Source organism: Procambarus clarkii, chromosome 45 (assembly GCF_040958095.1).
Source record: "Procambarus clarkii isolate CNS0578487 chromosome 45, FALCON_Pclarkii_2.0, whole genome shotgun sequence".
Taxonomy (NCBI): domain Eukaryota; kingdom Metazoa; phylum Arthropoda; class Malacostraca; order Decapoda; family Cambaridae; genus Procambarus; species Procambarus clarkii.
This window is the reverse complement of record NC_091194.1, coordinates 12098794-12113749: the sequence shown is the minus strand read 5'-3', so window position 1 is coordinate 12113749 and position 14956 is coordinate 12098794. Positions and strand designations below refer to the sequence as shown.

Sequence of the window (14956 nt, the reverse complement as noted above, 5' to 3'; positions counted from 1 at the left end):
TATATATATATATATATATATATATATATATATATATGTCGTACCTAGTAGCCAGAACTCACTTCTCAGCCTACTATGCATGGCCCAATTTGCCTAATAAGCCAAGTTTTCATGAATTAATTGTTTTTCGACTACCTAACCTACCTAACCAAACCTAACCTAACTTTTTCGGCTACCTAACCTAACCTAACCTATAGAGATAGGTTAGGTTAGGTTAGGTAGGGTTGGTTAGGTTCGGTCATATATCTACGTTAATTTTAACTCCAATAAAAAAATATTGTCCTGATTCATAATAAAATGGGTAGCTTTATCATTTCATAAGAAAAAAATTAGAGAAAATATATTAATTCATGAAAACTTGGCTTATTAGGCAAATCGGGCCTTGCATAGTAGGACAAAAAGTGCGTTCTGGCTACTAGGTACGACATATATATATATATATATATATATATATATATATATATATATATATATGTCGTACCTAGTAGCCAGAATGCACTTCTCGGCCTACAATGCAAGGCCCGATTTGCCTAATAAGCCAAGTTTTCCTGAATTAATATATTTTCTCTAATTTTTTTCTTATGAAATGATAAAGCTACCCATTTCATTATGTATGAGGTCAATTTTTTTTTATTGGAGTTAAAATTAACGTAGATATATGACCGAACCTAACCAACCCTACCTAACCTAACCTAACCTATCTCTATAGGTTAGGTTAGGTTAGGTAGCCGAAAAAGTTAGGTTAGGTTAGGTTAGGTAGTCGAAAATCAATTAATTCATGAAAACTTGGCTTATTAGGCAAATTGGGCCTTGCATAGTAGCCTGAGAAGTGCGTTCTGGCTACTAGGTACGACATATATATATAAATTAATAAATAAATATATATATATATATATATATATATATATATATATATATATATATATATATATATATATATATATATATATATATATATATAACATATGGCTTTTTACTAACCCAAACAAACAATCCACTAAAATATGACTTATTTAGAACATTGCATGATGTTTACTTAAACATATTCATAAAGTACTTCCACTGAGTAGTTTAGCATCTCCCTGCAGGACTCCCTAAATATAAACATTGACGTGAACTATTTTTCAAGGGCACCCTGATATCCTTCGCTGAATCGTCAGGGGGGAAGAGCGCCACCCCTCAGGGCTCGCCACGCAGGTATGGCGAACACCTGGTGAAGATATGAACCGGTGGTGCTCAGGTGAACACGCCCTTATCTGAACACGCCTCAGATGAACACGTAGAGTGGGGGGTGAAATGGTTGGTGAGGGAGGGGGCGGCGGGGGGTAACGAGACCCACGTGGAACAATGGAGGGGGGGAGTGGTTATCGTGGAGTTGGAAAGAGGGGAACATGGGGTTGGGGGAGGGAGGGGGAGAATGAGGAAATGGAGAAAGAATGGTATTTTTATCAACATGGGCTGGCGACAAGTTCTGGATCGGCAGTCAAGCGGAAGCCTCGCAACGCGACACACACCTGACTCGAGACTTGCTTCGACTCCACAGACGGCAGATGCTGCATCGGCCAAGAGAAGCTTTAACAGAAGTCACAGCAGCGGCAGCATCAGCAGCATCAACAAATAGCTGGTAGCAGCAAAACGATAACATGAGGGCAGTCATATTATTGCTGTGCCTTTGTCTCTCTCTTGCTGAGATAACAGGCGTCGTCGGCAAGAGACTACGGGTGAGTTACTGTCCCACAGTCACTGTCTCACAAGCAGTCACTGTTTCCTTACTGTCTTGTTATTACATGCAATCTCCGTCCCTTATAGCCTGTGTCACAGCTACTGTCCCACAGTCACTGTCTGCCAGTTACTGTCTTATATACAGGCACTGCTTCCCCCTACTATATTATTCTTATTAATAATCTCAACCTCTCATGCAGTCACTGTCTTTGTCATTGTTTCACAGTTACTGTTTTATACACATTCACTGTCTTCCAGTTACTGCCTCACATACAGTCACTATACAATCGTCTGAGAGGCTGTTTAAGTTCCCAAATACTTTTTTCCAACATGTGTATGTTTGTAGGGGGTAGAAATAGCCTAAGCTACTCTATCCCTTTGAGATGTATTTTTTTTCGTCTGGGTAAACTTACTTGAACTTGAACTTGTATGTTTGATAATCTAAAGTAGTTTAGAAATGGCGGAAATCTAATATTATTTTACAAGGCCAAACCAGAAGAGAAATACTTGTATTGAATACGGAGGTTTCAAAATAAAATTTTAATGAATTTATAATTTTTGGGTATTAAAAACACAATTCAAGTGTTTAAATTGAATTGTGCAAGAAACTGACTTTGTGATTTTTAATAACAATATTTTTTTTCGAAGATTGTTTCCAGGACAAATCAAGTGATTTTTGCAATTTTGTTTTTGGGTCTGTGAGTTTGTAAATTTGTGACTATGTGAGACTGTAAATCTGTAAGTTTGCCAGGTTGTGAGTTTATTTGTGTATATGTAAGTTTGTGAGTCTGTCATTGCTTGAGAGAGAGATAGGGAGTGTACTTATCTAGTTACCTAGTTGTGCTAGCGGGGGTTGAGCTCTGGCTCTTTGGTCCCGTCTCTCAACTGTCAATCAACTGGTGTACAGGTTCCTGAGCCTACTGGGCTCTATCATATCTACACTTGAAGCTGTGTATGGAGTCAGCCTCCACCACATCACTTCCTAGTGCATTTCATTTGTCTACTACTCTGACACTGAAAAAATTATTTCTATTGTCTCTATGGCTCATTTGGGCACTCAATTTCCACCTGTGTCTCCTTGTTCGCGTACCACCCGTGTTAAAAAGCTTATCCTTATCTATCCTGTCAATTCTTCTGAGAATATTGTAGGTAGTAATCATGTCTCCTCTTACTACTCTGTCTTCCAGTGTCGTGAGGTGCATTTCACGCAGCCTTTCCTCGTAACTCATGCCTCTTAGTTCTGGGACTAGTCTAGTGGCATACCTCTGAATTTTTCCCAGTTTCGTCTTGTGCTTGACAAGGTACGGGCTCCATGCTTAGGGTCGCATATTCCAGGATTGGTCTTACATATGCTGTGTACAAGGCTCTGAATGATTCCTTACACAGGTTCCTGAAAGCTGTTCTGATGTTAGCCAGCCTCGCGTATGCCGCAGATGTAATTATTTTTGTGGGCTTCAGGAGACAGGTTTTGAGTGATATCAACTCCTAGATCTTTCTCTCTGTCCATTTCATGAAGGACTTCATCTCCCATTTGGTACCCTGTGTCTAGCCTCCTGTTTCCACTGCCTAGCTTCATGACCTTGCATTTACTTGGGTTGAACTTTAGTAGCCATTTGTTGGACCATTCATTCAGTCTGTCTAGGTCATCTTGTAGCCTCATACAAGCTTCCTCCGTCTTAATCCTCCTCATAATTTTCGCATCATCAGCAAACAATGAGAGGAACAATTCTATATCCTCTGGGAGATCAATTACATATATCAGAAACAGTATAGGTCCAAGGACTGAACCCTACGGGACTCCACTGGTCACGCCTCGCCAATATGAGGCTTCACCCCTCTCAGTGACTCGTTGTTTTCTGTTACTTAGGTACACCCTTATCGAATGGAGTACCTTCCCTTTCACTTCTGCCTGCATCTCCAGCTTTCGCACTAGTCTCTTGTGTGGCACTTTGTCAAAGGCTTTCTGGCAATACAAAAATATGCAGTCTGCCCACCCCTCTCTTTCTTGTCTGATTTTTGTTGCCAGATCGTTGAATTCAATTAATCCTGTAAGGCATGACTTGCCATCCCTGAACCCATGTTGATGTTGAATCACAAAGTTCCTTTCGCTCTGGATGTTCCACTAGCATTTTTTCACACAATCTTCTCCATCAACTTGCATGGCATGCAAGTTAGGGACACTGGCCTGTAGTTCAGGGCTTCCTGTCCATCCCCCTTCTTGTATATTGGGACTACATTTGCCGTCTTCCAAATATTTGGCAGTTCACCTGTTACCAGTGATTTGTTATACACCATGGAGAGTGGCAGGCACAGTGCTTCTGGTCCTTCCATTAGATTCCATGGTGATATTCCATCTGGGCCTATAGCCTTTGTCACATCCAACTCTAGCAAAAACTTCCTTACATCCCCACTGGTAATCCCAAACTCCTCTAATAGTGCCTGGTTGACTATTCCTTCTCCTATCTCTGAAACTTCCCCTTGCTCTAATGTGAATACCTCCTGAAATTTCTTACTGAGTTCCTCACACACGTCCTTGTCGTTTGTGGTGAATCTGTCTGCCCTTATCCTCAGTTTCATTACCTGTTCCTTCACTGTGGTTTTTCTCCTGATGTGGCTGTGCAACAATTTAGGTTGAGTCTTTGCCCTGCTTGCTATGTCGTTTTTGTATTGCCCTTCTGCCTCTCTTCTCACCCTGACGTATTCATTCCTGGCACCCTGGTATCCTTCTCTGCTCTCAAGTGTCCTGTTATTTCTATAGTTTCTCCATGCCCTTTTACTTAGTTGCTTTGCTAGCTTACATCTCTAATTAAACCATGGGTTTCTCATTTGCATTTCCTTTTTTTTCCTTTTGGGGTGGGATAAACTTGTCTGCTGACTCTTTACACTTCTGCGTGATGTATTCCGTCATGTCTTGGTCGTCTTTTCCCTGAGCTCTGTTTCTAATGTTATATCTGTTAGGAATTTTCTTATCTCCACATAGTTTCCTTTGCAGAATACCAGGCTTTTTCTTTTCAGGTCCCTTCCTTGAGTACATTAACCATTTTTCGACCAGATACTCAAACGTCAGTACGCTGTGGTCGCTCATTCTTACTGTGGCCACGAAACCGAGTTCCCTTATGTCGGAGTCGTTCAGAGTGAAGACTAGGTCGAGTCTTGCTGGTTCATCATTTCCCCTCATCCTAGTAGGTTCCCTGACATGCTGACTTCCAAAAATTTTTTAGTTGGCACCTCCAATAGTTTAGCTCTCCGTGTTTCCTCTCCTCCATGCAGTTCCTTGTTCTCCCAGTCTATCATTCCATGATTTAAACCCTCCATAATGATCAGATGGGACCGAATTCTACAGGCAGCAGAGGCTGCACTCTCAATTATATTGTTAACTGCCATGTTGTTTCTGTCATACTCTTGCCTGGGTTTTCTGTCATTTGGTGGAGGGTTATATATTACGGCTACTACTGCTCTTGGTCCTCCCATTGCCATGATGCCTGTTATGCAGTCTCTGAACCTCTCACAGCCTGGGATAATCTTCTCCTTGAAACTCCATTTCTTTCTCATGAGTAGGGCCACGCCGCCTCCTCCCCATCCTTCCTTCCTTCCCTCTCTTTCCTTATTACAGTGTAGTCCTGGGGAAACACCGCATTGGTTATGATTACTGAGAGTTTTGTTTCTGTGAGTCCAATTACATCCAGGTTTACTTCTTGTACTCTTTCCATAGTGTGAACCAGGGAACACAACGTGTGTGAACCAACACATCGCACGTTGTATGTACACACCTATTTGTACTCACCTATTTGTGCTTGTGGGGGTTGAGCTCTAGCTCTTTGGTCCCGCCTCTCAACCGTCAATCAACAGGTGTACAGGTTCCTGAGCCTATTGGGCTCTATCATATTTACACTTGAAACTGTGAATGGAGTCAGCCTCTACCACATCACTTCCTAATGCATTCCATTTGTCAACCACTCTGACACTAAAAAAGTTCTTTCTAATATCTCTGTGGCTCATTTGGGCACTCAGTTTCCACCTGTGTCCCCTTGTGCGTGTGCCCCTTTTGTTAAATAGCCTGTCTTTGTCTACCCTATCAATTCCTTTGAGAATCTTGTATGTGGTGATCATGTCCCCCCCTAACTCTTCCGTCTTCCAACGACGTGAGGTTTAATTCCCGTAGTCTCTCCTTGTAGCTCATACCTCTCAGCTCGGGTACTAGTTTGGTGGCAAACTTTTGAACCTTTTCCAGTTTAGTCTTATGCTTGACTACATACAGACTCCATGCTGGAGCTGCATACTCCAGGATTGGTCTGACGTATGTGGTATACAAAGTTCTGAATGATTCCTTACACAAGTTTCTAAATGCCGTTCTTATGTTGGCCAACCTGGCATATGCCGCTGATGTTATCCTCTTGATATGGGCTTCAAGGGACAGATCTGGCGTGATATCATCCCCCAGGTCTTTCTCTCTCTCTGACTCTTGAAGAGTTTCATCTTCCAAATAATAAATTGTATCTGGCCTTCTGCTCCCTACACTTATCTTCATTATATTACATTTGCTTTGGTTAAACTAACAACCATTTGTTCGACCATTCCTGCAGCTTGTCCAAGTCTTCTTGAAGCCTCAAGCTGTCCTCCTCTGTCTTAATCCTTCTCATAATTTTGGCATCGTCAGCAAACATTGAGAGGAATGAATCTATACCCTCCGGGAGATCATTTACATATATCAGAAACAGGATAGGTCCGAGTACAGAGCCATGTGGGACTCCACTGGTGACTTCACACCAATCTGAGGTCTCACCCCCTCACTATAACTCTCTGCTTCCTATTGCTTAGGTACTCCCTTATCCACTGGAACACCTTACTAGTTACTTCTGCCTGTCTCTCCAGCTTATGTATCAGCCTCTTATGGGTTAGTGTGTCAAAAGCTTTCCGACAATCCAAGAAAATGCAGTCCGCCCAGCCTTCTCTTTCTTGCTTAATCTTTGTCACCTGGTCGTAGAAATTCTATTAAGCCCGTAAGGCAAGATTTACCCTCCCTGAACCCATGTTGATGGGTTGTCACGAAGTCCCTTCTCTCCAGATGTGTTACTAGGTTTTTTCTCACAATCTTCTCCATCACCTTGCATGGTATACAAGTTAAGGACGCTGGCCTGTAGTTCAGTGCCTCTTGTCTGTCGCCCTTTTTGTATATTGGGACTACATTCGCCGTCTTCCATATTTCTGGTAGGTCTCCCGTCTCCAGTGACCTACTATACACTATGGAGAGTGACAAGCAAAGTGCCTCTGCACACTCTTTCAGTACCCATGGCGAGATTCCGTCTGGACCAACAGCCTTTCTCACATCCACATCTCATATCCTTTCCACACGTGAACAGGTGTGTGTGCGCGTACGTGCGTGCGTGTGTGTGAATCAACATCACGCAGGCAGGCTGACGTTGACACCTGTCACATACATGTGACTGGCCACGTGTACACCTGTCCAGTCACGCCACACAACCATAAAACAACAAAAGCATTCACCGTTGCTGTTTCCTTATTACATGACCACATTTCAGTGTCTTTTTTTCCAGATGATTTTGCTTAATTTTTTCACATATGTTTTTTGTTTTTATTATGTTCACATTGGTTCGTTATTTACCTCTGATCGTAGTGACGTTTGAACGAACAGATAAGGACAGTCAACTTAGCACTGTTACGTGTTATACATTAATAATTTACCTTCATGTTTAATTTAATTTAATGTTATACCTTCATTTTGGGTATAACATTACCTTTACCTGAGGTCTTATATTGTATTTTTTAGGCCTCATATGACCTTTCCTGATATTACCTTTTTAGGTATGGTCTACGTACTTTTTAAGTACGAAATGAATTTTCAGGCCTGATACTACTTTTTTTTATAGGTCTGATATGATTTTTTCACATTGTGCCTTACTATTGAACACACAACCTAACGTTTTTCGTTTAATTATATTTAATAAATCAAAATATTTATATGTATATTTACTGCCAGTTTCTTGGATAAATTGTTATTCAAAAGAAAACTTTCAGGCGTTGGAGTTTAAATAGCTTTTAACATACGAATTAACGTTCTAGACAGTATACAATTACATATATATCTTAACACACAATAACCTTGCATACATGACTAAACAAACATAACTTAATATAATTTAAGTTAAAAATAACGTACATAGTTTGAGGATAAATTTCTGGAAATTGGATGCGAAGTAATTTCAATATGACTTGAGCTATAATCTGTTTCTTTTTAATATTATAGCAAATGATCTCATGAAAAGTAATCATTTTTATTTTAAAATCTTTATTGCCTAGCTGGAGCAGATTTATTAGTAAAGTTAAACAAATAATCATAATTTAATGTGAAGAGGAGTTCGATAACGATAATTATCTTAACTTTTGTGTTGTCTGAATTTGTAAGTAAATCGTATGTTAATTATACGTTAATTTTAATTGTTAATTTTTGGCCGTTTGCCCGTATGGCCGAAAGTGGATGTAATTTGAAAATGAAAATAAATTTGTGATTTTTTTCAACAACAGTAAGTTAAGGGTCCTCCTTTAGGTTAGGTGGGCAGGAAATTCTCATAAAGTTTTAAAACGTTATGAAAAACGTTAATTGAAAGCTTCTTCTCCTAACCTTTCCGAGTAGGCCGGACGACTCAAGCAGAAAACGGGACAGTACGTCACTTTTGTGAGTCGATTTCATTTCAATTTACGTCCACATTTGGCCATAGAGCGCATACGAGCCAAAAGCGACGTTATTTTTAAGAGGACGGGTTGCTCTAACACATTCTCATTGATCACACACTCACAGATTATACTTCAATTCAAGCAATAAACCCACATTTAACACCCTTACAGCGGTCGAAGGTGAGGGGGACGCCACAGAAGGAAAAGTTCGCAGGTGACTTGACAGCTACGAACTCGTCTGCCAGGGCCCTCTGCCTGAGGGGCCTCATCAACACCTGCCAGGTCCAGGGCGGCGTGTGTGTCATGAAGGGCAAGTGCGCAAGATCAGCCAGGATCCTCCATGGTATCGGGTGTCAACCATGCACCTGTTGCATCTCAGCTCCACGTAAGTGCTGCCCCTCACGGCTACGTAAGTGCCCTGAGGAGCACTTAAGCGTCTACGTAAGGAGGACATAATTCAGTTTCATGAATTATGTCTTCGTTAATAATAATAATAATAATAATAATAATAATAATAATAATAATTAATAATAATAATAATAATTAATAATAGTAATAATAATAATAATAATAATAATAATAATAATTAATAATAATAATAATAATAATAATAATAATAATAATAATAATAATAATAATAATAATAATAATGACAATGTCAAGAAGAATAAGATGGAGGTGTCTCTCCCCTAGCACCAATGGACCCTGGATGCTCACAGAGTCAATCCTGCAGCGCCAATTTCGGCGTGTGTTCCTACCAATGTCTGCCGGGCGCCGCCGCCCTCCCCGGCCTGTGTGGCCGCCCGGACTGCTTCTGCTGCGTGACGGGCTGCCACGACACACAGCCCTGCATCGCCCTTCACGGAAAATGCATCAGTACTCACAACACGTGTGTGGGGACGGTCAAGACCGGCCTGTGTCAGGGGTCCGGCTGTGTGTGCTGCATTCCTTCCCTTCCTCCTCCCAGTAAGTGTGACTATATATACCACTTGGAAGGGATATGAGATAGACTAAGAACTGGGATATAAAAATAAAGCCAGTAGGAATATATCCCACTTGATGTTGATGATTCTGCAAAGTGCAGTCGGGTCATAGATGAAAGGGGTCCCTGATTTAATTCCCGCAGGCGGACAGAAGCATTTGGCTTTCACCCGATACCTCTGTTCACCTAGCAGTAAATAGGTACATAGGAGTTAGACAACTGTTGTGTGTTGCATTCTGGGCGAGGTCAGTAAGTCGTCGATAATCCTAACAGATGTCCTGTCGTCGACTTTATTATTTAAATAAAGAAATGTTGTACATTAATGGGGAAAATATTGAAGTCGTGTGCCTGGGAGACCCAAAGACGCAGGTTTGATCCCTTTGTATTGCTTCAATATTGTCCCATAGATACATCCCGACTTCGTAACCTCACTGAGCTATACATATGCCAGCACATCACTTAGGTGGTGTTAAACAGTACTGATCATGTTACAAGATCTATCACAGCGTGCTAGCCGCCTGCACCTGCCCGAGCCTACCTTGTAACGAGGTATTTGAACCCAAGTTGTAACAAGCCTCTGATCCTAACTTGTAAGAAGAGTGAGAGCACAACACCACAAACCTTAAGGCTGGTTCTTACCACAGACATCTGGCTTCGTTACCCCCCCCCCCTCTTCCATCCTCTTTTGAGTCCTCGCGGCTGAGTGCACAGCGCTTGGGGGTCGTAGTCCTAAGGGCCCGGGTTCGATTCCCGGCGGAGGCGGAAACTAATGGGTAGAGTTTCTTTCATTCTGATGCCCTTTGTTCATTTAGCAGTAAATAGGTACCTGGGAGTTAGACAGCTGCTACGGGCTGCATCCTGGGGATGTGTGTGAATGTGTGTGTGTGTTTCAGACAGAAATATATGTAGCAGACATAATATAGGAAAAATTAACTGATTAGAAAGGCGGGGTCCAAGAGCTAATAGTCAACAAATATACCTGACACCAATACAACACTCCCCCTCCCCCCAATTCCTCACATATGGATTTCAATTTTGTGAACTCTTCTCCAAATATATGAACAACTCTGAACAAACCTTCACACACCTGTCATATAGTTTAAGCAGACGATGGGACTAATCCTGTTGTACTGTTTCCACACCGTAGCCTGCGGCCTCGATGAGAGCTGTAAGCACCACGACGGAGTGTGCAAGTTGGACTGTACAAATAATGAGAAATATATTCCTGGCGCCTGCTTAAAGAAAGATTGCAAGTGCTGTGTTAAAGGTAAGCAACAGGGGCTTCGTAATATTGTTCTCATACACAGATCATCAACAGAAAACAATGAACTATCTGTTTACACGTGTACCATCTGTTTACACGTGTACCATCTGTTTACACGTGTACCATCTGTTTATACATGAACCATCTGTTTATACATAATCTCGTTCAGCTCACAATGTGTTAGTTAAATAATGTGTTAGCTCCCATTTTAACCCCCCAAAAATACCTTTATTGCAAGTGCATAGATCAATAAATTAATATTCCTGCCGCACCAGGCCCGGAGTGCCCTCCGAAGAAAGGCTGCGACCGCAAGAATGGAGTCTGCAGGAAGTACTGTCATGATGACGAGGAGAAACACTACGAGGGCTGCGGCCACAAGGGCTGTGTGTGCTGCGTCCGCAAGCGTAAGTTAAAAGTCACTTCGTTCAAGTTCACTCAACTTGAACTGCTCAAGTTCACTGTCTAATTTCTTAAGAAATCGTCTGACTAAAATAAATTGTCCACTAAGCTGCCCGAGGAAAAAGGCCAAACGTTTGAGCGGGAAAGAATAGCCGTTTTCTATATACTGTAGAGGTAAACTGTCAGAAAATTCCGCTCATTACCTAGAGCCAAAAATTGCGCTGCACCGTGTAATTAAAGGAGAAAGCGCGAAGCAGTTATGCCTATATAGTGCTGGGGTTTGAGGACACGGAGCTGGGATACAAGGACACGGAGCTGGGATACGAGGACACGGAGCTGGGATATCAGGCTATATATACACTGAGAGGTATACCCTTCTTCTCGGTGTATATTCACTGAGTTTACTTTAGACCTGGATAATGTTCAGGATTACAGTATACTTGCTGACTGGTCAGTAAACCGTTGTGGTGGCCATAATAACTCCCCAGAGGCTGACAGGGCTTAAGGTCAACTCCAAACCAAGTTATCACAAACAAAGCTTCTTTATTGTTCAAATTCGTGAACAAAATCGCCCAATAAAGCAAAAAAAAATTAATATTTCCCCAAAAATAACCTCCCCATTAAATACCAGACACAACCAGCAAAGTAACCATATAAATATAGCTCCAGTCGAATAGCCCGATTATGTCAAAATTAATAAATCACCCCCAATAAAATAGCCTCAGTAAAAGTGTAAGTAAAGGATGGTCCATGTTATATTTGGAAAACAAATACAGTGGTAGAGCTTGTGATTAACCAAGATATATTGTAAAGACAATTAAAAGTGTTATTTAGATCGTATATTTTTAATAAAGGGGTGACTACATCAACCTTCCCAGCTCCTCGACTAGTCTTGGAGACGCTTGTCAGCCCCTTAGACACGCAACGCATCAAACTATAAATGTGGCCTTGTATAAAGATATATATATATATATATATATATATATATATATATATATATATATATATATATATATATATATATATATATATATATGTGTGTGTGTGTGCTTTGCATCAAACTTTATATGTGGCCTTGAATGGGCTCCAATAGCAGCTGCTTCGTATTGGCCAGTAAGCCTTGTGTAGTTCCAGAAATTCATATCTTCCACGCACGCCATCTTCTCTTTCAGATTATCCACCACCCCCTAACAATGGTTACAATCCACCACCACATCATAAGCCTGATTACAAGTCTGAGCAAGGCGGCGATGATGAGTACAGGCGTCGCGATGTTGGTGGCGGGAACAGCGGAGAGTGCAGCGCCACGCAGGAGTGTCTGGAGAAGGAGGGAGAGTGCAGGGAGACTTGCAACACTGGGGAGAAGGAGCTTGAAGGCGGTTGCACAGGCGAGGCCGGGTGCAGGTGTTGCTATACTTAGCAGGTAATGTTGTTGCGACGAATTTACTGAAATTAAAGCACTCTAATATTTACGTTCTCGATGCCTACATTGACTTGGATAGCTAAGGTGGGATGTTTGGGTTCGTGTGTGACTGGCTAGGGCAACACCACGACCTGCGGATCTGTAATAGGCCTACCAGTGAAAATATATATACAGTATGTCTAAAGTAATTGGTGTGAATTTTGTATTATAGTCGCTCTTGATTTACAGATGCCCCCTGTACCCGCTCCTGGCACTGTACCCGCTCTAGTCCTTGAGAACTCTTGAGGGACGAACATCGTAGCACTCAAGAGTCCTTCAACAGATATACAGCAACACTCTTACAGACAGACAAGACGGCCAAGACAACACAACAGGAACATTGACTGAAAATCTCCAGCAAATGCAACAAAAACACGAACCTGGAACAAGGACAAGAGCCTGCAACAAAGACACGAGCCTGCAGCAAACACAACAAGGACACGAACCTGCAACAAATACAAAAATGACATAATCCTGCACCAAGAACACGAGCCTACAACAAATACAACAAGGACATGACCGTACACCAAGGACACGAGCCTACAACAAATACAACAAGGACATGACCGTACACCAAGGACACGAGCCTACAACAAATACAACAAGGACATGACCGTACACCAAGGACACGAGCCTACAACAAATACAACAAGGACATGACCGTACACCAAGGACACGAGCCTACAACAAATACAACAAGGACATGACCGTACACCAAGGACACGAGCCTACAACAAATACAACAAGGACATGACCGTACACCAAGGACACGAGCCTACAACAAATACAACAAGGACATGACCGTACACCAAGGACACGAGCCTACAACAAATACAACAAGAACATGACCGTACACCAAGGACACGAGCCTACAACAAATACAACAAGAACATGACCGTACACCAAGGACACGAGCCTACAACAAATACAACAAGGACACGATGACAAATGACTGTAATTTTCTAAAAAAAAAAAAAAAATTGTGTTATGGTTAAAGAGTAAGTAGAGAGATAGAGCTGGGAACGTTAGAAATGTGGTGTTTAGGAGCGCACACATACAGTCTTTGTTTTGACGACTGAATACCCCAAAAGAAGACTTCCCCGGCTGCAGCCACGATTCATCAAGTATTTGTGCGTCCACTTGCGAAACCTTTACATCTTTGTAAACTGTTTACGAGCTGGGAAAGATCACAACCCAAGGTTATTATTGTTATACACAACCACATAGTGCTTTGGAGCTCGTAAGATCAAATGTAAACTAAATATTACATGTAAACAATGTAAATTAAGCCACCATAATTGTTGAAAGATGTATAGGTTTCGTAAATTATTTGTGTAGATTATTGGTGAATCCTGGGCGTGGGTTTGTGCACCGAAAAGATCAATGTGAGAATAATAAATGTACTGTTTCTGGCATGCAATATGTGTTGGTGTTATTGTCATAACATTTGCTTGAGTCACCGCTTATTAGTTACTAAAAAGAACAGTTTTCTTTGGTTTACTGCCGAATGACAAAGTGTGTAAAACTTAACAAATAAAGTTTAACACTAAGTTTAAACAAGTTACATAGCTACATGTGATGCAAGTTCCTATTTCTTGAATTTTAATACTTAAACAAATAGTCAGTATCTTTAGATCAAAGGGAAGCTGTTGGATACGCTGGTTTTGTAATATCTTTTTTTTACGCAATAAAAATTTTGTTTTGAATGATGTTTACAAAATACCTTGGGGTGGGAAGCTTCGTGTGTGTGTGCTGTTTGTGCTCGCCGGTCCCAGCTCTTAGCTCCTGGACCCCGACTTTCTAATCGTTGGTTGTCAAGGGTACTGACCCCTCCAACCTCAGCTTTTCCTCCCATCATATTTACTACATATATTTCTCTCTAAAACACAAACACACACACACACACACACACACACACACACATACATACACACACCTCATTTGTGTTGTGAACTAAGTTATGCTTATTTGAATTTGTATGAGGAGTTGCGTGGTGACCGCCGGCCAGGTCGGACGTTCCTGAGGTCTCTCCGCTCCTGCCTAGTGTTTACGTTGGGCGATTGCTTGTTTGCCCTGCTGGTGGTGGTTTGCCACTGACAGGGTGACGTTTGCCTTAGCCATGGGGTCGTCTCGCCCCCCCAATGAAGAGGACGTTGTCGGCTGGTCTCGCGTTTACGGTGCCGGTGGACCATCCGTTGGTTGGTGTCGTCCTGGTGGACGTGCTGCATGTGCAGCTGTCGGACCTGGTGGGCATCCAGCTACTTCAGGGCCACCGTGCTGTGGTCAAGTTCCGCCTCCAGGCTGCCTTTCAGGCGTTTCTCGAGCTGTGTGAGGGGCGTGTTTACCCTCTCCCTGATACTGCTGGCTCCGTTAAGGTGGTGAATCTTAGTGTCACCTTGACGTCTGTGGCGGTGCATGGTGCCCCTTCGAATTT

The 14956-nt window shown here is 41.9% G+C and overlaps 1 protein-coding gene across 1 annotated transcript; it reads left to right on the top strand.

Annotated features, from left to right (window-relative positions):
• The first annotated feature begins 1466 nt into the window (after positions 1-1466).
• On the top strand, positions 1467-14228 carry LOC123769765 (uncharacterized). The gene is made up of 7 exons (XM_045761009.2): positions 1467-1721; positions 8587-8800; positions 9109-9381; positions 10545-10664; positions 10937-11065; positions 12233-12483; positions 12712-14228. Exons 1-6 carry the CDS (start codon positions 1644-1646, stop codon positions 12478-12480), a joined length of 1062 nt encoding a protein of 353 aa, XP_045616965.2. The 5' UTR covers positions 1467-1643; the 3' UTR covers positions 12481-12483; positions 12712-14228.
• The last annotated feature ends 728 nt before the right edge of the window (positions 14229-14956 follow it).